The 24,328-nt window shown below is 33.1% G+C and overlaps 2 protein-coding genes across 2 annotated transcripts in view; both read right to left on the bottom strand.

Moving 5' to 3' along the window:
- The window catches only part of LOC118738831 (echinoderm microtubule-associated protein-like CG42247), a 34,266-nt gene extending 33,600 nt beyond the window's left edge, over window positions 1-666 (bottom strand). Inside the window, exon 1 of the mRNA XM_036469834.1 lies at window positions 478-666. Within this exon, the coding sequence (XP_036325727.1) occupies window positions 478-645 (168 nt within the window). The 5' untranslated portion in view covers window positions 646-666. The remainder of the gene's footprint in view (window positions 1-477) is intronic.
- LOC118740064 overlaps window positions 1-24,328 on the bottom strand; it is an 806,655-nt gene that overhangs the window by 303,905 nt on the left and 478,422 nt on the right. The gene's annotated exons all lie outside the window — the stretch shown is intronic.

Consider the following 24,328-nt stretch of genomic DNA (forward strand, 5'->3'; position numbering starts at 1 on the left):
TATTCATTATTCGAAATTACTTGAATGAAGAATAAAAATTTATTCATCATTCGAAAATGTTTGAATAAAGAATAAAAATTTATTCATTATTCGAAAGTGCTTGAATGAAGAATAAAAATTTATTCATCATTCGAAAGTGTTTGAATAAAGAATAAAAATTTATTCATCATTCGAAAATGTTTGAATAAAGAATAAAAATTTATTCATTATTCTAAAGTGCTTGAATAAAGAATAAAAATTCATTCGTCATTCAAAATTATAAAAATTATGAATAAAATTTTATTTTTTAATTGAATAAAAATTCATTCAAAAATGCCCATCCCTGCTCCATGGGTCGGATCTGACCAAAATTAGGAGTTTTGCCATTTCTTTATTATAGACTTTTTCATTTTGTGAGCAGATTTTTGCCGCTCCCTTTTTGCTTGCATTTCAATCGATTTAATTTTGGATACCCTGTAGCTTTGTTCTTACACTCACCTGTACCGAATGATCCAAATTATTGATGATGCGTATAACACGTCCAGCGCTGCGTTTGATTGAACCCGATGTGGTTGATAATGTGCCCAAATCTGCCTCCATAATCGATGGCTTACGACTGGCCGGCTTGGAGCCCCAACCTTGATTACCCGGTGAGGCGTACCACATGCCGTTCTTTTTACCGTAACTAGCCGGCTGTGTGTTTGTGTGTGGCACAAGATTAACAACAAATGGCGAGAAGGCGATTGAAAATTGTTGAAATCAAAATATTTTCGCCCGATGTGGACGATTGCGTTTGTTGGTTGGGCGATTGGCAATATTAACGTGGTAGTTGTTGTTATTGTCATTGGATTGGCGCGTTGCAATAGTAGTTGCGTGACAAAAAAAGAGAAGAAGAGAGGAAGAAATGTTTGTGTGAATAAAACGAGATTAAAGTTGGTAAGCCGCTGCAGTTGGAAATAATATACACTTTTCAATATATATATTTTTTTAACAATTGCACTACAAAGTAATTGTGGGTGTGTGAGTTTAAGAGAAGAGGAAGTGTGTGTATTTATGTTGGCATTGTGTCGATTGGTCGTACATATTTACTGTACTACTGCGTGTGTGTATATTTGTGTGTAAGTTGTAAAAAGTGTTTCGCACAAATCTGGAATTAATTAAATTATTTTGTGGCATGCACGCGCAGACGAGCACACAGACACACACAAATACATGTGGACTTATAAGAGTGTATAATTTCACAGGCATCCATGCAAATGTACATACAAAGGTTTATACATAGCCAAGCAAACAGCTGCCATATGTTGACCATGAACAAGGCTAACACACCCTGAGCAATAATGGCACGCGCTTCCAGCTACTCACTTCCTCCCAGTCCCATTTAATTTGGGGACTGTGGTTTTTTGTGATTTCGGTTTTTGTTGCTCGAACCGATTTTATCCTTTTTTTTTGTCGTTGCTTTCTCTACAAATTCGTAATTATTTTAATTGTAAGCGCTGGGCATTTTTTCCAATACTACTCTGCGGCTGCTGTTACCATGTGGCGATTAACCACTTTGGGGTGGGCTTCTGAGCAGCATGAATGTGAATTCATATTGGTTTTCATACACACACTTCCACATACATATGTACATATATGAATAAATTTATGTAAATAAATTCGTATTCATATATGTACATATTTGCATATAACCAAAGGCAATTAAAAGCATTTGCCTTCGATTTTATTGTTGCCAGACCATATTTTATTTCATATATAAGCAAATTTTAATGCAATTTCTTGCATATTTCAAGGCGAAAGGGGACACGTGGCTTACACTTAAGCGCAGCATGCAAAAGTTTGTCTCAATATGTGACGTACATACATACAAATTATTATCGATACAAAGTATGTATCGTGTATATTCTCTCTCAATTTACACCTCTTTCCACCCATCCGCAGTCCAGCAAAGGAAACGTTTTTATGTAAAATCAGTTCTTACACAATCAGTTACACATGCTGAAATCGCTATGTGTAATTATGCAAATATCCGGCAAGACCACCAACCGAATTTATTTAACTTCGAGGGAAAGAAAAACTGCTAAGAGACGTCAGTGCGGTACCACAACGGGCATAATGTAGTCTAAGTGTGACTCCGTCTAATTCAGGATCAGGGAATCCACGATGGTCTAGCCTAACCCAACGACAGGAACATTCAGATGGACATCTCCCTAAAAGATGTGTCAAACAAGGATATTTATGAAAACAAATCACGCAGATGAGAAAATCAACATGATCGGAAATGCTCTTTCCAAAAATAATTTCTATTATGAAGACTATAGTTTGGCTACCAAAATATTTAGCGCAAGAAAGGAGCATGCAAGGGAGGAGAAGGTAAACGAAAGGAATTCCTAAGCAGTGGAAACATTTCCACCTTTCCAACTACTATCAACAAGGGTCTAAACCAATCACCACCGAGGCCTATCCCTTAGGATAAGCTTTCTGAAGCTTTCCACAGATTTTATAATGGAAATGTACAGAGAAGAAGCTCTCTCTGATTGTCGCTGGCTTAAACCAACGTTCTTCGTTGCTGGTGACAAAAAAGCGGCCAATATGACTGACTAGTTATGGTACTTTAGATTAGGGTCAACTAAGGCATTGTGTCGCCATTTTGTTGCACTTTTATTGAAATATTATATGTTTTTGTTGTTGTAGCGGCACTATCAAACTCTTGCCTAAATCGGCTAGTCTATCATCGTCGTCTAACTTAACTAACGGCAGCCCTAGACGCAGTCAGTTTAAAGTGAAAAGGGTGAGTGGACTTAAGAGCCAAATAATATTTATTTTTATCATCAAAAAATATTTATTTTTAACAATTTTATACCAATTTTACAAACAAATTTATTTTCCCCCATGTAAAATACATGGGAAATCGCAAAGCCCCAGGGGCACGAGTAAATACACTGGTTTACAGCAAAAATGTTCTTTGGATGCCACTATCTATAATTCCTCAGTAAAATTGCTTGGCAATTCCGAAAATTTAGTTAATTTTTTATTCAATGCATTTGAAATATTTTTTCAACATTGAAAAAAGTGTCAGCACGAAATGCCGGCAAATAATGTCATTACTTATTGCAATTTCCAATATTTACGCACAAATATGTTTGGACATATATATTGCAAAAAAAAAAAAAAATACCTTGGCATACTTCCCATTCAACTTTCGATCATCACTTACAAATTGAAACGCCTCGATAATTTAATTTTACCACTTACTCTTCATTGCCTCAGCCAGTTGCGTTAAGCGAATTCAGCGATTTATGTTCTGCGGTGTTATGTGCTGGTTTAATTTGTAAATATTTAACTGTACAATACATGCATATGCACTTTTATGCATACATATAAAAGTATAACACTTCGGATATGTATGCAGAAGTATAGTCACTTACATGCACAGATATGAGTGCATATTTGCATTTGGTTATTCGTAAATTCATTTATATCCATTTCATTTTTCACTTTTGCTTTTCGCTCTTATCAATATGCTTGCCAATTATGCTGTGTAAATTTCAAAGAAATCATCGCCAGGTGCAAAATTCGCTGTGTTTTTTAAAAAGTAAAATTTTGTCGTGGATGTCATTTTACATACATTGTGAAGGACAATTCGCGATTCGGCGGCTCGGACGAACCATTTACTTTTTTTTTTTAAGAATAAACGCGAATACAAAACATTCTTGTCATTAATTTGTCATCTGCTGAATGCAGATATTTCTTTAAGGAGGGCAATAAATGAAGACATTACCTTTTATTTATGAAATAGATGTATTCTTTGATAATGGATATTTCAAAAGAGATTCAGTAAAGTTCAGCTGATAAGAAAAGTTCTCATGTGAATAGGGTTAGGACTATACCTCAAAGAATCGATTCTTGCACTCGCATTATCAACAAAAAGCATCGATATTAAACAGTGACCGAACATAACAGTTATGGCAAAAAACTGTCATGGAAAAATTCACTATGAAGGAAATGTTCTACAACTAAGTGATACATACGAATCGATTTCTTTTTTCACCGAGACTCAAATTTGAAAATAAATTTTTAGTTGCATTTTTTATGCAAAATTAAAAATATAACAATCATTTTTGTTTTTTATATTATAAATCCAAAATAACAATTATTTTAGATTTTTATATTATATGTCTTAGATAACAGTTATTGAAGACTTTTATTTATAAAAATCATCAATATAAATCAGTCACCGACTTTTATTTTTTAAATCATTCGTATAAAAGTCATTAATATTTTTCGCAGTTCAGAAGGTGTTGGGAAGTAAAAGTTTACTACGACTTATACAAATGACTTTTTTAAGTATGATTTTAAAAATAAAGGTCAGTGACTGATTTTCATTTGTGACCTTTATAAATGAAAGTCTTCGATAACCGTTATCAAAGACGTATAATTTAAAAATAAAAAATAACTGCTATTCGCAGAATATTTAAATAAAAATCAAAAATAATTATTATTTTGGATTCATTAAATAGAAGTCAAAAATAACGCTTATTGAAGGAGTAATTAAATAAAAGTAAAAGAACAATTCTTAAAGAGCAATTTTTTTAATAAAAGTTGTAACTGTTACGGTCCCTGATACTATTGATTATTCGATTACTTTTTGGAAAATTTAATACAATGTATACATCCCTTAATTTTTTGATTAATTAAGTACGAATAAAGTAAATGTACACTTTAATAAGTATATGTACATGTATAGTTTTACAAACAAATTGTACTTTATTTCATTAATAGTTATTAACACAGAACAAGAATTTAATACGATATTGCGATAAAAACATTCTTAATCGTACAAATGTAAAGACTATCCTTTACCAAAAAAACTTTTGTTTTAGAATGGTGTTTAAAAAAAATTGAGCTTGCATAAACTTGGGGGACAAACGATTGCGAGATTTTGACATTACCGTACGCGCCTTTGAGAAAAGTGACTCACATGGCTCAGATGTTACGACAACACCCTAATGCTGAATAGCAAATTGCCACGTCACAAATATTCTGAAATAATTATGTGAGTGTTTTTACCGCATACACATACAAATATACCAACTATTATCGACTTCAGCATTCGAGATAGCGAAAAAACATACAAACTAACAAAAGTAACCGCTACTGCAAATGTTGGGGTATCGAGGTAAAGTATCGATATTTTTTTCTCGAGTGTTTCGTTAAAAGCATCGATGCTAAAAATACTCGGAAAGGAAAAAAAGTATCGATAGTATCGTACTTGTGAGTAGCAGCGTCCTAGCCCTACATCTGAAAAGGATTCCGAAACCCTAAAAAATGCTGCGAAAGTTAAATCATACCAGTCCATAAGCTTATTACCAATCACCACCAAAATTATAGAAGTTAATTTTTCTTAAGATACTAACTCCATAAATTTAGGTTTAGGAAAAGCTACTGCACTATCGATGAAGTACACAGATTTGTTGAGAAAATATACTCAGCATCTGAAAATAAAATTACAGTTTGTAAAACTAAAAACACGCTTTTATACAATAGACGTGTTTTTTGAGCTTAAAAATTGAATGGAGTTCTAAGCGACAAACTTTATATGCGCTTATGAATAGTTGTCGATAAAATCAAAATTACTCGTTTTAAAATGGAAATAGTCGATGATTGGTTTTTTACACGTTAAGCGTATATGTATATGCGTGTAAAACAAACACAGCTAATATGAACTAAAAAGTAAAAAATTACGCTGTACGAACGCTAATACGACCCAAAAAAACCGCGAGACACGTAAACTTATGGTGATTTCACTTCTTTCAAAAAATGTTGCCCTTTCCCGGTGCAAAATATGTTTGATGCTATACCCAACCCAGCAAAAGGGCATGTTTTCTTGTTTAGTTCACGCATTCCACTAGGTTTTTAGCATGGGAAATGATCTAGTGTTAGCAATTCATGTAATAAGTATATACTACAAAGTTTTTATTCAACTCTTTAATTTAAAACCCAACAAAAAAACCCTTTAAATAGTTAAAGAGACCAAAAAAATAAAACGGTGGAAAAGGTAACCACAGAGATGCTATAATTGCCAGGCAACATATAAAACGCAAAACCGATTAAGGTTCAGTATGTTCGAAGCAAAGCAACCCGGGCAGTGAAGTGAGCAAACTAGCTGACTTATCAAAAGCAAAGCAAAGTAAAGGATAAAGAGGAAAAAATAAAAAATAAAAAATACAACAAGGAATGAATTAAAAGTTGGAATAAAACAAATAATAAAAAAACGCTAAGCAAGCTGTTTAAAAGTAAAGAAAATAAATAAAAAAATAAATGCGCTTTAGATGGAGAAAATCAAATAAAAAGAAAACAAGCTAAATTAAATGTTTGCTAAATGGAGAAAATTGCTGCGGCTGCTGTTGCTGTTGCTGCGGTTGCGGGTGGACTTGCTTTCTAAATGTTTGCTTACCACTAATTTAAATACAAACCAAACTGTCTGGGGCAGACAGACTCAAACTTTAGAGAGAGAAAGAAAAAAAAAATAGCAGAAGTATTGAAAGTCATAAAAAAGCGTGAGGATGAAGACCGAAGGCAAATATATTGAAGGTATAAATGTAGTTTGGGACGAACCAACAGTTGAAAAACAATTAAAAATTTGGAAATAATAGCACATAGCTGCAAAGGGAATTAATTAAATGTGTGTGTGTGTTCGAATACAAGAGAAGAGCATATTTTTAGGTAATGCTGTACAAATAGTAGTAAAAATGGGTTGTAGGAAAATAGTAGTAAAAGAGGAAAATAGTATGAGAAAATTGCGTCAGAAAAAAGGTGTCGAAATATAGTAGCAGAAAAGTTTTTAAAAATTGCGCAAACGCTACAAGAAAGAAAAATGGAAAACGTAGTGAATTTTTTAGTAAGGTAGAAGTTGGAAAATAATAATGGCGTATTTTGGAATGTATTTCCGACATCGAACGAATCGAATGACACTGAAAACAACACAAAATTGACAAGGTATGACGAAAATTCGTTTCGTAGTACATCATACTCCTACCCTGTCGGTAGCATCAACAATGAAAAAAGAAAATAAAAATGTTCAGTGAAAGCTGATAAAGATGTAATTAAATAAAAGTAGTAAAGAAAATTTAAAAATTACTTTAGGCAGTGTTATAAAATGGCAGTAGAGAAAAGTAGTAGAAAAGTGGTAGTAAAAAATTTTGCATTAGACTTTTAGTTGTGGAAAAAAAGTATTTTAATTAATAAAACTATGAAAGTAGTAGTAAAAAAGTATTGCGAAATTGGTAGTAGATGCAATAAAAATTAACTATCAGAGTAAATGCCAAATGAAAGGAGGCATCAACAATCAAAAATAAATTAAAAATGTGCAGTGAATAAAAGCTGAAAAAGATGTAATCAAACCTAAAACAAAAAAATTAAAACTTATTCCTCAAAAAAGTAGTCGAAAATTGGTACTAAAAAACCTTGCATTCGACTTTTAGTAGTAAAAAAGTATTGCGAAATTGGTAGTAGGCGTAAAAAAATTACCTAAAAGAGTCAAGTATGTTTCTAATGCCGAGTTTCCACTAGGCATTGAAATGACAAAAAATGTATGCCATTTAAAAAATGTCATGTGGAAATGAACTTAATGACTATTTTTTTAATGTAATGACACGATTATTTTTTAATGACAGACTTTGTCATTTGTTTTTTACTTCCTAGTGGATATCCAGCCTAATGCTTTTCTGAAGTAAATTTGTAAAAAGTAGAAGAGAGGAAATATTGCCCTGAGATACAATTAATTTTTTAAGATTTAAAAGAATAGTGAAAATAAAATAGTTAGAAAATACGTGATATAAGAGAGAGGTTAAATATAAGGTTAGGGAAAATTTTAGTAAAAATAGTACCAGACAAAATAGTACCTAATAAAAAGTAGTAAAAATTGCCACTTGCAACACGTCACACGCTTCATTTGTGTGCAAATAATTATCATGCTTATTTAAATATTTAAGTATGTACATTAGGGCAGACTAATTAGTTCGGAGCAAAATTTTTGAAGAAAGTGTATAGCAAATTCAAATTCTATGATTAATTCTAAGTAAAAATGGCAAACAAACTATATACCAAAAATGACATTTGACCCTCCCAATTTTCAAAAGCAAAAGCAGTATATTGTATGAAGAAAATACAAAATTTTGTAAATGAAAAATGAATTTCGTTCATAAAAAATTCCAACACACTTATTTTTCTTTTAAAAATTGGGAGGGTCAAACGTCATTTTTGGTACATAGTTTGTTCGCCATTTTTGCTTAGAATCGAACGTAGAATTCGAATATGCCATACACTTTTTTCGAAATTAAATTACTCCGCCCTAATAACTTCAAAAGAACCCTTGCAACTGAACTGTAGCACACGTCTCTAATCCTTGTCTTAATCATGTCTAATCTTTAAATATAACTACTTTACAAAGATTTAGTGACAAGTATTAGAGAGATGTGCCAATGTTCAATAGTAAGCGTTTTGTTTGAGTTTAGAGCTGTGTCGTTCTTGCAAAGAACCATCGGTATGTATGTATGTTTATATTTATGCAATCACTGTTACTACTAACCCAAGACTTTGTTGGCGATGAGAGCATCACGAACGGCGAACTTTCGTCACTGTCGTCGTACATTTAAGCAGTGTTTTTTTTCAAATTATATTTTCCGTTTTCTACTTATGTGTTTATTGTATATTTTATTCTATTTTTTTAAATAAAGTTTTTATACGCAATTTAGCTGTATTATATTCATTTTCCGCTTCATTTTTCTATTTGTATTCTCTTTATATTTTTTTTCACATTTAATTTCTTGCAGCGTTTTGTTTATAAAATGTGTAAAAGAACTAACTAAAGTAAATATAACCAGTAAAAAATGCAATTAATTGTTATTAAGGTAGCCGTAGGTTAAAAATGATTAGATCCGTAGATATGTATGTGCATATGATGAAAACCTATAAAAAAATTCCGTTTTGTAAAATGAAAAGTGAAGAAAAAAAATAGGTAATTAAACGCTTGAATTTTAATTACGCAAAATATCAGACGAAAATACCAGTCAATTAAAATAATAAATGCAAACAAATTTTGTGATTGTGGTGTTTCATAGAAAAATATTCCTTTCGTACTTAGTAGTGCTTGTGAAAAACTCATTTACAAAATTTGTGTAAGCTTTTTTTCTATTTGCGCAGGCGGAGAAGAAAAACATCTATGTATGTACTTATGTATCTGGCTAACTGCACTTGGTCTATGTGCTTAGGGGGGGGCTTTAGAATAAAATCATCTGTTAAACGGTTGTAAAGTATAAACTAATACATCAGTGAGATTCTACAGAAATCCTATAAATGAAAAACAGATGCGTATAAAAACGGTTATTGCGATGCTTGGAGAAGGATTTCCCCAGACCTTTGCCTAATTGGCTGTCTTAGTGCCCGAAAAAGTGGTCTCTCCGAATTTTTAAGTGCTGCCTTTGGAGTGCGATGCATTCGAATAGGAAGTGTTAAATGAATTCCACCTCTTCTCAATTTCCACACTTTCTGCGCGAATATCTGAGTGGGGCATTGAACCAGAACCCTTTTCCGCGCACTCACCCCATGACCCAGCGGAGATTTACTATACACTGTCAAAGATATTGTAGGTATCCTCGACATACTTGTACACATATCAGTCAGGTTGGTCGTTGATGAACCAAAAGCCTTGATAACAGCTGGATGGTCATTTAACTGCGCACCGACAATTTTAACCAAACAACGCTCCATTGGTGAGAACTACTCTACCAAACGGTTAATCACCAAAGGGAATAATTGAGCATTATTTCGATATGATGCAGTTCGGTTTGTTTAAAGGAGCTCTGTTAAAGTGGATCAAAATTTCTCATATCGGAAAAATGCTTACTTATTAAAATAAGTAGTTAACTGATTCATGTATTAACTGTGGTCGCTCTCCCAAGAAAGTTGAATGTTGAAAATTACTCTTAAAAACGTTGCTACCGCCGAAAATATAATATATGCGCTATTGAGTGATGGAGGTTGAAAGTTATCTGTCTTATATTGCATCGTTAACAACCCCAAGAACGTTGAATCGATTGGGGGTACCTCGAATAGCCGGTTTTCTTACTTGAGCGATTTCCAATGAGCCATTAATGCTGCTTCCACTTAACGATTGTACCTTGGACAAAACTGTTGGAAATTGGTATAGAAAAAATTATAGCGCTTTAGTTTAGCTCTTTTAACTCTGAGAGGAAAACCACAATTTTTCGGCGACAAGTGCTAATTAAGTGAACGCCAGAGTTGAAATGGCATCGCTCATTTTCGTCCAAGCCAATCGTGTATAGAGTGATTGCAGGCGTTGTTGAGCTGGAGAAGTTTTGCCTATCATGACAAGCACGGGTTGGCGCCAAAGAAGTGCAGCTATGGAGTTGGTAGGAGTTAAGCGGCTAGTTCGCCTTAACACCTAGGACGAGGACTATAAAACTGGTTTGCATGCAGCTGAAGCTATAGGGCGATTCGCCGACTAAATTAATGGTCGCCGTTCAGTTTTTCGTGATACCAAAAAGACACTCTCTTAATTGTCCTAACCTAACTTTACTTTAGCTTCGGCGTTACCAAGACCTCAACTGAAATATCCGGTGCATGCATAGCTTGGAAATCTAGATTATGTCTCCTTAGTTAAGCTAAAAACATTAACATTTCAAATGATGTAAACTTTGAGTCTAATTTAAGTTCGATCTTCATCTGATACGGCTAGGTCAAATCCAGCCAGACTAACCCAATCGTGCCTAACCTAACCTTGCTGTAAAGTTGAAACTTTGTCATATTAGAATAAAAAATTTTCAGTATATCTGGATGGTTTAAAGTGGGCACCAAAAGAGAATGCCTTGTCGCAGTTTTTCGCTTGGAAATACTAGATGTTTTATAGTGGGGCAGTTATAAGTTTTATTTTTAGAGTCGATTACTGACTACTGCCCTTAGCGGACTCTTCTCATTTTTGAGCCTCTCATTTGCTGTAAAACCCGGATCTTACTTAGTCCACAGCACGGATATTGCTCTAATAAGATCGTTTCCGATTCAAATTCCTTTGGATATTAATGCAGTAAGAAAACAGGTTTTTGAAGTTCTTAGAATGAAAGGGTAATAATAAAAATCAAATATTCTCTTTAAATTTGATTCAATTAGTCTACGGAAATTCACGTATGCAATCGAAAATTTGCTAAATCCAGCAAAAAATCTTAGATATGTATTTTAATAATATAAAAACTGAAATTTAAAATACCGCAGAAAATTTTAAACTAAACTTAACCAATAAAAAATTTCATAGAAAATTCAATTTAAATTTTAATTACTCGCGCAGGTGTTAAAGTAGTTTGGAAAAATGCTAAACAATTTACAAAAAACTGCCACAATTTTCAACTCTGAAAAGAGCACTCTTGCCAACAGCCGGCCATTTAAAGTGAATTAATTGAAAGCATTTTAATTTAATTGCACTTTAAATGAGTTAATTTCACTTTGAGCGAGCGCACTGACAGAGATGAGTACGCGTACATACGCGCAAAGAAGGTTAAAAAGCAAAACAACAAAAAAACATGGAACAACAAAAAAATGCACTAGGAAACAACAAAACTGCAATGAAAGCACAAAAACAAAAAAGTGTAATAAAAGCAAAAGCACCCGCCCGCAGTGAACTACTGACCGCAGCGTAGTGCAAACGGTCAACGGGGCGTATGAGTGACCGCTGACAGGCAAGTAAATAAGCGAGTCGCAGCAAATAAAGTGAGTTGGCTCAACATACACACGCACACACGCACGCACAAACAAGCAGCAGTAGGGCTAGAATGCATATGAAATTAGTTGAAGCTGTGTAAAAGTATAAAGCGGCAGGCCACTCACTACGCCATGCTAGAGTGCCCGAAAGTATGCAATGGAGTTTTAAATAATATTTATACAAAATCGCTGTAATGGAATACGCACTAAATTAAAATAGAGTTTATGGGAAAATAGTTGCTAAAATTTAATGCAATTTTGGAAGTTTTTTTTTATTTTTTAGTAGTTTTTGAAATAATATTTATACAAAATCGCTGCAATGGAACACGCGAAAAATTCAAAAAAAAAAAAACGATTTAAGGGCAAAGTAGTTGATAAAATTTAAGGCAGTTTGAGAGGTTTTTTTTTATTTTTTAGTAGTTTTTGAAGTAATATTTATACAATGGAACACGCACAAAATTAAAAAAAAACGCTTTAAGGGCAAAATAGTTGATAAAATTTAACGCGGTTTCAGAAATTTGATATTTTTTGATATTTTAAAATTTATATCTATATTTTTTTATCGAAACTTTTTTGCTTCCACTGACTTGACACAAATGCATGGAAATGTTTGACATATTCGACTTAATTCTTATTTTTGTTTTATTTTACTTTATTTTTATTGCAAAAATATTTTTCACCACTGCGCAAAAACAAATATGGCGGCGTTACGCTTTGACTGCCGCATGACGACTGCCGCACCGTTTGCGATTTAATGTTTTCTTAAGTGTGGCATGTCAGCAAAGCGTTTAGAAAGGGTAGGAGGGCGCGCGCGCCTTGCGAGACTTTAAAGAAATCAAGCGGGCATGAAAGGCGCGAAAGTTGGCTATTGGCCACTGTAACACAGCTTAGTGGGGCGAGTAGCTACTTAAGTCGTAGACACTTTGGCAAGCGCGCAGACTGGTGGCGTATTGGCGTTGGAACTAAAACACAAATACAATATATATTTACATATTTACAAATTTGCATGCATGCATGCTTGAATGTGTCTGTGTGCAGCCAACAGCCAGGCAAGCAGCCAAAAGTGCCGCATAAAAGCCGTCTGCTATGTACTTTATATGGCTACTCGGCGAAAATTGCAAACACTCATACGCTCTGTAGTACTTACCACACTGGATGCACAAACAATAAAAAAAATGTATGTATGTATTTTTCCTACTCTCTCGCTTCTCTGCACAAATTTTTGGCGGCGTCTACTGCGACGACGTCCATGCAAATTGGCATTCGACATGAAAATATGGTAATATTACATACAACTTGTATTTATTACCACGCGTCAAGTGTTTTTGTTTTGTTTCTTGTTGTTTTTTTATTGTTATTGTTATTACTTTTATTTTATTTGTTCATACAGCGGCTATGCGGTCATAGCATATGCCTGCTTTGTCCGCCCCCTGCGCCATCACTCAACAAAGTATTTTGTTGTGGGCAGCTCAAAACGATAAATTTTCACACAAAAACTTCAAAGTGTTGGCTGTGTGTTTGCTATTATTGTTATTTGGCTAAGAATGTGTGTACATAGTTATGTTTTTGATATCGTTGTATTTGCTTATTGTTGTTTTGTTTGGGTTTTCATTGTTGTTGCTTGTGGCGTGATATGGATTTACTTTCACTTCGTTTTTGGTTTCACTTTCATTCATTTGCCGTCGTTTCCACTACTCAGCGGCGATAAAAGCAGTCAAAAGAAGGCACGACTTTTGCCAGACCTTTTGCACCTCCTTCGATTATAGTTACATACAACTAGCAAGTTTGTGCCTTCTGTGAAACCACGTAAACGTTTGCACGGTAGTATTGAATAAATTGCTGCTAGAGAATGTTTGTATATGTGCATTTGAATGCCGGCGTACATTAGTATGAGCATATACTATATGTAAATATATATGAACGCACCCATCTGGCAAAATGATGAGCGCTTCTTAATAACGCCTTCGGGCAGCATTTGTTCATAAGACCTTCTCCTTAAGAGATATGAACATGAGTAAAGATTCGAGCTCCGAAGGGTTATCGCTTCAAATTATCAAAAAGTATATTGATTGCTTTTTCTGCTGACTGGGTATGTATGTAGATCGACATACATATGTACTTTAGACCGTACCACCTTAAAAGCAAATAAAACAAAATGTCGCCGTACACCCCTGAGTCTACGGTTCCAGCTAAATTTGGCGATAAAAAAATTCGTTTAAAATAGTTCTTCTGGAATAATAAAAATGCATACTTCATTAGCTAAATGTAATGATCTTTGGTGAAATGTAATTTACTCGCATTAGGGTGGTACGTTAGGGTGATAGGAACTTAGGTCTGGTGGCTTAGTAATAACACCGTGTACTTGAGGTCAATGAACTTTGGAACACAAAAATTTCCTCCTCGAGAAAAACACGTAGATACATATATAAAGATGTGACGAAAAATGTAAATAGCTGACTCCTGCGTTCGGCAAAAAATTTAAATTGCTTCGGAATCGAAATAATTTCTTTGCAAAAGATAAATGATTTTTGGCAAGCTTTAATTAAGTGACATTAAGGCGCTACGTTAGGGTAGTAGAAATTGCAATCTGGTGGCTAAGTACTAGAACTGGGTACTTGAAGCTAATGAACTTTGGAACAAAAAATGGTCTCTTTGAGAAAAAACATCGACATTCGATACTTGAAGATCAGACTGTAAATGTAGAAGATATGACGAAAAATATAAAAATGTTCGGAGGAAATTTTTGTTGTTGTCTTTTTCCGGCGCGTTCTAATGCATGCATTAGTAATTTCCATTGGCTAAGAAACTTTGCTCACTTTAAAGCTATTTGTAAATATGGATGGAAAAGCACGATACAATTTACTGAACGAACCCCGAATCTCAGTAGGCATTACATTACAACACTTGCTGGCCTCCTTAGTGGTTATTGCAGAGTATTGGATCCTTTGTCAATATACATATGTATATGTACAACAAAAGAGAAGGGAGGGGATGACGGTGGATGGGCACGATTTAGATTAAGGTTATGATTATGATTAGGATTAATATTAAGATTACGGTTAAGACTAAGATTAAGATTAAGATAAAGATGAAGATTAAAAATTAGTTTAAGATTAAGATTAAGACTAAAGCTAAGACTAAGATTAAGATTAAGATTGAGGTTAAGATGAAGATTAAGATAAAAATGAAGATTAAGATTTAGATTAATACTAAGATTCAGATTAAGATTAGGATAAAGATAAATATGAAGATTAAAAATTAGTTTAATATTAGGATTAAGATTAAAACTAAGACTAAGACTAAGACTAAGATTAAGATTAAGGTGTAGATGGAATTAAGATTAAAATGAAGAATAAGATTAAGATTAAGATTAAAATGAAAATCAAGATTTAGATTAATTCTAAGATTAAGATTAAGATTAAGATTAAGATTAAGAATGAGATTAAGATTAAGATAAAGATGAAGATTGAAAATTAGTTTAAGATTAGGATTAAGACTAAAACTAAGGCTGAGATTACGACTAAGATTAAAATTAAGATTAAGGTTAAGATGAAGATTAAGATTAAAATGAAGATTAAGATTTAGATTAATGCTAAGATTCAGATTAAGATTAAGATAAAGATAAATATGAAGATTAAAAATTAGTTTAAGATTAGGATTAAGATTACAATGAAGAATAAGATTAAGATTAAGATTAAAATGAAGATTAAGATTTAGATTAATACTAATATTAAGATTAAGATAAGGATTAAAATTAAGATTAAGATTAAGATTATGAATGAGATTAAGATTAAGACAAAGAGTAAGATTAGCATTAAGAGTAAGATTAATATTACGATTACGATTAAGATTAAGAATAAAAATAAGATTAATATTAAGATAAAGAGAAAGATTAACATTAAAAGTAAGATTAATATTACGATTCAGATTAATATTAATAATAAGATTATGATTAAGATTAAGATAACTGAATCGATTAATTACCACAGGGAATAAGTCAGCATTTTGATGCAGTTCGGTTCGCTTAAAGAAGCTCCGTTCAAGTGCAACAAATTTGACATATCGGAAAAATGCTGACTTATTCCCTTTGGTAATTAACCGATTCAATTGTTCATTATTAAGCAGAAAAGTACATATATAAATAAAATGGTGAGCGATACTGGGAATAGAAAGGAGTTTCACTTCAGTCGCGCGTAGGATTAACACAGAACTTTTTTATTAAAGAAATATCAAACTTTTGCTATATTTACCCCCATAGCAAATGCAAACTTACCTATCGCAGAAATTAAAGATTGCATTTACTCTGTAAAAATCGCAGCCGTCGCGCTGCCTTAATGTAAATATTCAAATCCAATGAGTAAGTTAGTTTCATTTCTTTGTTCCACGTATGAAAGGGCGTAGAAATATCAACGCGCCTTCCTTCTAAACATTGTAACGTCGATGGCTTTATCAAGTAATATCATCAACATTTTCCATCGCACTCTAACACTCTCACTTTCGTAATTTGACTCATTCTTCAATTATTTCTTTTGTTTCCATTTGCTAATCGCAAGTGTATAGGTATAGTTTGCGAATTTTTCTATCAACTTTGGTTCAATTCTCGTGATTCGTTATTGCTTTGGACTGCATTGTAATGGTAATTGTTATTAGTTTTTTTTTTGTTTTTTGTATCACTGTAGTCTACATAAGTAAGTGCTTGTAGTGCTGATTGTGTTTCTTCGCAAGTGTTGGTCATACACTGGCTGACGGATTAATAAACATACAAACTTGTGAAAAAGTAAAACTGGCGATACATTTTGTAATAATATTACAATTATGAAGATGCATTTACTTTTATCAAATAGTAAATAATTTTTATTGGTATCGACTTTAGATGCTTTTGTATTTTATTCTAGAACTACATATAATGATTTCTTGTTACTCTGCATATAAAAACAAAGAAATATATATTTGAAAGAATGCTGCTGCTGCTAGTAAGTCTATTGAATTGTGAAAACCAACAGAAGTACTAAACATTACGCATATGTAAGCATAGAATTGACATTTTAGCTAAAGTGGCGTCGTTGAAGTTGCCAACAATTCTTTTTCCGACGTCTGCGGCTTATGTGGTTTGTTATCCAGGGCATTGTTGGCGTGGAGTTATACTACTATTTTGTTTATAGTTCCCTTTTTATTCCTTTCTTTTGTAGAACTCTACGATGTATGGATTTTACTCTTGCGTCTTTGTTCTAAATATGCGCACATTTGCACATATAAATTTATAAAACACTACGGGCCGAATTCACAGTATGTAGCTAGCCACTGACGAGAGTTTAACTATCGATTTTCACAGTACTTAGTCGGCAAAAGTTAAAGCCCTGCGTGACCCTATAGTTCAACTCTTGTTAAATGTAAATTTTTTGTGGTACGAAATTCATTTTGGCATAGAAAAATTTAGATTTTTCAATCTTCTATAATTTTAGGCAACATGAATTTCCATAGTTAACTATGCAACTGTGAATATAAGATCATGGTTAAACTGTTGCTTGTGATTAAGTTAAAAATGGTCTAGCTATGCACTGTGAATTCGGCCTTATATAGTACAACTTCAAAAACGCACATGTACTTAGTAGTTGAAGCCAAGAAAGTACTGTATAGGAATTCTGCAAGAATAATTGTAAAAAAAAATAAAAAGTAGTTAAAAAAATGTTCAACTATCTTGTAATATTTAATTCCCTAAAATTATTTGTGTACATATTTGTGTGACCTTGGCTACAACATTAAGTACTTACCGTGTGAAGAATATTTAAAGGGTTTACTCAGCAGCAAGGGCAATTCAAAAGAAAAGCTCTATACCAATGTGTTTGCAAATCGTCTGGAATTTTACAAGTGATGAGGAAAACGAATTTCAATACATAAGTGGATACATTATGGCGCATAACACTCAATAAAAAAATAAATCGCTACAGAGTTATTCAATTTATTATATTTTAAGACTTTGCCAAAATATTTCGGAGAAATATTGAAATTTTCGTGTGCTGGACCCATTTGAAAATAGCTTCAAAAGTCGAATTTTTTTTTTAAATAAAGACAGTTTTTAAAAATATATATATTTTTTTGTTTTGTATAAGAACAACTCAGATCATAGAAGAGTTTAAGCTTAAAAGGTCTGCATAAAAATGTTTAAAAATATTATCAACGGATTCAGAAAAAAAAAAAATACTGACAGTTTTGAATGTATTTTCAAACAGGTAAAATCGTAAATCTTAATATTTTTCCAAAATATTTTGGCGGAAGTCTTAAAATATAATAAAATTTATGATACCGGTGGAAAAACCGCATTTTTTTTTTGGTGATGCACCCTACTACTTACTCGAAAATATTATGAACAGTTATTTTCTTCTTTCCAAAAAACTCTTATCTTAAAGCACCTTTGTGAAATGTTTTTATAGAAAAATATAATTTTCTCAAAATTTATCCTACAAATTCAAAGAAGAGAAAAAATATTTTTATTGGAAACAGAAGGAAAATCTGTTGCGGCTCCTGAAATAAAGTATAAAGAAATAGCAATTATCAGATCATGGGGAATATACTTTGATCGCAATTTCGAAATCCATTTTCTCGACTGAAATAAATGTGAACTTCTTCACGAATGGCTCCGAAATGGGCATTGGGACTTGACCTTATGTCTTCCCTAAGGAATTCAGTTGGAGAGAGTTCTAGCATATGCAGTGTTTTTGATATATACATATGTAATTGACAAGGCAGTGAAGCTGGAAGGCAATATCGACCTAGCTGCCTCTTGCTCATTCTGGGCAGTTAAGCTGGACAAAGCCAGATTGGGATTTTCCAGAAAATTAGGAAGGTTTAAGGACATATAGGGGCAGGTCTGAGCAAATCCTCTGCTGGGCCTGTGTTTGACTTGTTTGACTCACGGTAGGCATTTAAATAAAACTGCCCGTCTAATCAAACATTAAGAATACTTACATCAACAGTCTATATAGTCAAAAGTAATCTTTTCCTTAGAGGCGTTAAGAAAACTAAAAGAGCTAAAAGAGCTCTGCGTTCCAACACTACATTTTATTCGTCAAGCTATAGATCTTTGCGGTTGGGAGGCAGTCGGTTTATCCACCAAGACCTGCAGTACGAATTGGAGGAGACGCTCATTTTTACGTATTGAATGCCGAGGCAGTGGAGGCTATTTACGTTTGTTTTCAGTATTCTTTTATTTAATATTTTAAGTGTTTTTAAGGCAATTTCGAATTGAAAAAAATTCACTGTATGTATTTCTTTGGCTAGCTTAACATTACATTGCCGCATAAAAACATAATACATGCATGCACTCACATAAGCATATTGTGATATTATCAGAATTCCTGTACTTAAGGCGATAAAGAATATGCAACATTAATCAACGCTTACCTACATTCCTGTAATATAAGCAGGCATAAGAACAAATAAACAAACAGTATTTTACTACAACAAATTCTTTAAATTCTTCATGATTACATGTATGGCTAAAACATTTTTCTGCACCACTCTAGCAAAATATCGCTTTTCGTCGCTTCATCGCTTTCCTGACATCTGCCTCTCTTTCCTATACTCTTTACTAAATTGTTTTTCATATTTTTCCACTTATCGCCTTTGTAGTAAATCGCAGGCAAATATATATACATACATACATATGTATAACACAATGGCTATCAAGAGAAAGAGAAATAAAATGAAGCGGTATATTCCAACCTTTCTTTACTTGTGTGCTAGCCTACTACATATTCGTACCTAGCTTCCCACATGAAGACAGCCTGACCGGCACACAAGCTTCTCTACTATGAATTTGTATGCATATGTATATAGGTAAGTATATGTATGTAAATATGTAGTCGTTGTATAAATCTGCCCTCCTTTGGAAATTCCCAAGCAGTCAGTTGATATATTTACACTTTTACGTATATACGTATGTATATTTCACTTTTACGTATATACGTATGTATGTATATTGTACTTTCGCTTAACAAAACGCAAAGTTTCCAACATGAAAGAAAATATTACGTACTATGTGGATTTCTACTGCCTCTGCCATTCATACTACAAACGTCCTTCTTGTATAAACGAATCTTTTTAGTTCTTCGGACTTTGTCGCAACCTCTGCAAGTCAACGATTTCTATTAGACGGTATTTCAATGCACATATGTTGCTTGTGTTGTGTACTATATGGCAGCCGCAAATGAAAGTGAAATTGTTACACTGAGCAAAAGATAGTGTCGATTAAAAGAATTAAAACAAAAATAAAGTAACACATTTTTTAGCGCTACTTCAGAAATCTTAAAATGTACCACCACTCTGAAATAGTATCTTTATCGTTTATCATAGTCCGATTTACTATTTTGAAGTATGTATGTATATTCAACGATTTCTGAAGTAAAAATAAAATTATACAAGAAATTCAAAATTCCATCTATGTATTTTGCGTTCTACTTCGGAATTTTATTAGCTAGTGGTAGCGCCTCAAACGTACCAGATAAATTGATATTATAAAAGAATGTGTTGGAGTCTATAGGCTTTGGTCTATCAATAGTAGATTTTATTTTAAAATAACAACGGTTTTGGAATGAAAATTCTTCTAGTTGCTTATTTATTCCTTCACATGGTCACCAAATACTTATCTATAGTGGACAGTCATTATCTGATTAAAACCACTGCTGGAAGCTCGATTTCGTGCTCTGTTGCAAATGAAGCAGGCAAATAACTATTAAGCTCCAGGTTTGTTTTTGATGCAGCAATGTATCCATTTACCTTTGCAGAATTTCTGCATCAAAAAAAATTTTAATTTTTTTTTTTAAATAAAGGTTTTGTTTTTTTTTGATTAAATGGGCTGACTGGTCTTTGGCCTGTATTAAACGGTTTATACATTCAATTCAACGCTTAAAATTTATCGGAATTTTCGGTGGGATGGCTACCAAATATAAGATTTGAATTTTCTCTTTTCTGTTTACTCCGGAGATTAATTTTGGCAACTCGAAACTCAAAACACAAAATATGAGTCATAAATATGTGGTCTCCAGCCTTAACTTTCAGAACGAGGTTACATTGGAAGAAGTCTATCTGGCAAGTTATCTATTATATTTTTCTAAAATAAGCTTTAAAGATATATATTCCCAAGTATTCGAAGCGCTTCGTCAATTAGTTTAAATGATAGGCTAAAATGGGAAATTTTTTACCAAGCCTCATTACACATTGATGAGAAAACACAGGTTATTTCGGTTATACAACCTTTTTTTTAATTGTGAATGATAGTACTTCAATAATACATTAGTTCATAAAAAAGTATAGTTACTATGGCTTGAGTTGAACAAATCTTGATATTAAACTTCAGACTTAGGTGAAGAGAGTTAACACAAGGATGACTGGTACAGTTACATCGTGCGATAAAATCCACAGATTTGGGCTATATATTAAAATATTTCTCGAATACTGAGTTAATATTCGTAGGTACACTAGAAATCAATGTAGGTAACACAGAGGATTTAAAGAGCGCAGTGCTCGGAAAACAATAATAGTCTCATTTTTGTTGTTCGTGTTTCCGACCGGGCAGGAGAACGATGTACTGTGGAACGATTTTCCGTCATACCTTGGTAAATTTGGTTTGGAGCCAAACCGGTTTCGGCGTTGGGTCATGTTCGTTCGGTTCGAAAAATGACAGTTTGTGACAGATACATTTGAAGAAGTCATTGTTTGATCCCTCTAGATCTTCAATAAGATAGATTAAAAAAATAGTAGTTAAAATAACTGACATTCAATTGATTAGAAAATGGTTGCAAAAGTCCGAGTTACCAGGTTCAACAATGAATCAACCACGATCAGACCGACCTAGAACTTCAAGGAATCCCGAAAACGTAGAGCACATAAGAGTCTGTTCGTGAAAATCCTGAAACTCTCTACTCGAAAGCGGGAATATGTTAAAAGTAAAGTTTTCAACCGTGATCCAGTGTCTCTTGAGTATTAAAAGGATAATATTCGCGAGAAAATGCAGAAAATTTCACGAAATATGTAGCTTTCAAATCGACAAAAAGACTTTTGGTCCACCCCGTATTATACTGTTTTACTGTTGAACTTTCAGGCTGACATGTTGCTTTATTATTTTACTGTTAAATTTTGATATATACTAATCTATTGTTATATTGTATTACTGTTATACTGCTAGATATTTTGTTATACCGTTACAATGCTATGCTACTATACTTTGAAGTGTTATACTTTTAAAACGTTACCGTTATATTGTTGTACTGGTCATACTTTGTTACTTCTTATTCTTTTATTGTTGTACTGTTATAGTTTGATGTTGATACATTGGTAGGAAAGTTCACTGCTGAAAATATTTTTGAGGAAGGTTGCCACTTGTTTGAAAAATTGTATTCACGGGTATCAAACGACACAAAAATACTTTTAAGCGCTGTGAAGTCCGCCAGGTAGTTGCTAGTATTGTAATATCGCTTTAATCAAATGCATTGTTCCTCTAATCCATACGTTTTCCAATGTCAATATGTAGATACTACCATCAAAATTGTATTTGGTTTTCAGTTTGCAATGCAACGGTCTCTCAATTTCGTTCGCATTCATGAATTCCTACTATGCGACGCTTGCTTGACTAGCTTTTAAACGCCAACTCACATGCTTGCCTTCTGCGCTTGGCTTTCCAATGCTCTGTGCTCACTTGCTGTTTGGCTGACTGTCGTTTACGATATTTTTCCAAAGTGGCTTATGAGTATTTATTACCCTGCCACATTACTATGCTGTTATGCACACATATTCATACATACACATGTGCAAATACATACATACGTACAGTAGTACGTGCGCGCACGAATCACATTACTAGCTACAATATTCTAAACATATGGAACGCATAAATCTGGATTGCCGCCAAGTTACTTATACGACATGACTGACCGGTAGTTCGAGTTTTCATTTGTATGTACTTTTGTATGAATGTGTGCATGTATGTACATATTTGATAGTGGGTTATTATTTTTCTTCGTCATTGTCTTTTGCAAATTGTTTTGTGGTGTCGTAAATGTTGCTGTTTATTTGATTTGAAAATTTCTGCGCATACATGCATATATGTATGTATGTACATTAGGTCGGCTCACCAAAAATAGTTGCGATTTTTCTACGGAAATTATAAAATGCATTATATTTTAAGATTTATGACAAAATATTTCGGAAAAATATTTGGATTTTTTATTATAAAAATTTTTTTTTTTTTATTAAAAAAATTACTCAATACAATTTTTGTTTTTTAAATCACCCCAGATGATAGAAGAGTCTAAGCTTGAAAAGTCTGCATACATTTTTTTTTGTTAATTTGTATGAAGGGAATCAAAATAAAGAGATTTTTGGAAGTATTTTCAAATCGGCCCAGCTCACATAAATCCAAATATTTTTCCGAACTATTTTGGTATACATTAGTCTTAAAATATAATAACTTTTGTAATTCCGATTGAAACACAATAAATTTTTTTTTTTGGATGGACAGTGCGGCAACCTAATATACACACATACAAATACGTTCATATGTTGGCTTCGCTGCTGTAGCAGCTTTTGCCGTAGTACCCGCAAAGGTACTGAGTTTTTGTGTCTTCTTTTTCACTTTAGCAGTTGCTTTTATGGTCCTTACATTACTCTGCTTGCTTCAATGTGGTCTGCACTCCTTTCCAGGACTATTTAGATTATCAGTTTCTTTTCATTTTTTATTTTGTTTTTACTGCTTTTGTTTCCTTTTAGTCTTCCTGTTACGCTATTGTTGACTACATTTTTGCTGCAGCTTGTGTTGTCTAGATTTCTACGCTCTATACTTTAGCTTTGTTTTAGTGAAATGAAAGAAAAAGTGGTTTGGTTTCTGGCTACTTACTTTGCACACAAACACACGCACACGTTTAAAGCAGAAAACACTTATACACTTAAGAGCCTTCATTAGCATAATACGTTGGTATTGTGATTTATAGGAAAAACAAAGAAAATAACAAAAACACTCCAAACAGTGCAAGTGTAACCGAAAGAGGAGTAGAAGCAGTGTTCCAAAGTACTTCGCTTCTTGTAACAACTTTGGCCGGCTGTCTAGAGTGTAACTAGTATCGCGTCAGTCTGGACTTTAGCGGCTTTGGATTATTTGCCCCACAAGCAAGCGTTGCAAAGGTTAGCGTCCGCTGAGACGTTTATTTTGCTTTTTCACTTTTTTTTAACTGCTTTATAAACTTTTATGGTTTTTTCCTGAAGAGGAAAAATACAAAAGCAAAAAAAAAAAAAACAAACAATGAAAACTTTCCGCATGTTTAGTTAGTTTAGTGTAAATTGTTTACATGTAAAACTTTCCATTTCACAATTTCAAATTTTCATTTAGTCGTGCCCTGCTTTGGAATGTGCATTGCAAGTAGTTTGTTGTTGTTTGGTTTTTTGCTCCTAAAGTGTAAGCACATACTTAGTTGCAAAGCGTTTTATAATGTTTGAGTGCTGCAATTTTGTTCCTTTGTCTGCTGCTCGCACATATTTACAGCTTTCTACTTGCTCGTATGTATGTGAGTATGTATGTTCGCTTTAT

Source organism: Rhagoletis pomonella, unplaced genomic scaffold (assembly GCF_013731165.1).
Source record: "Rhagoletis pomonella isolate Grant_MI unplaced genomic scaffold, Rhpom_1.0 Rhpom_scaffold_00005, whole genome shotgun sequence".
Taxonomy (NCBI): Eukaryota; Metazoa; Arthropoda; class Insecta; order Diptera; family Tephritidae; genus Rhagoletis; species Rhagoletis pomonella.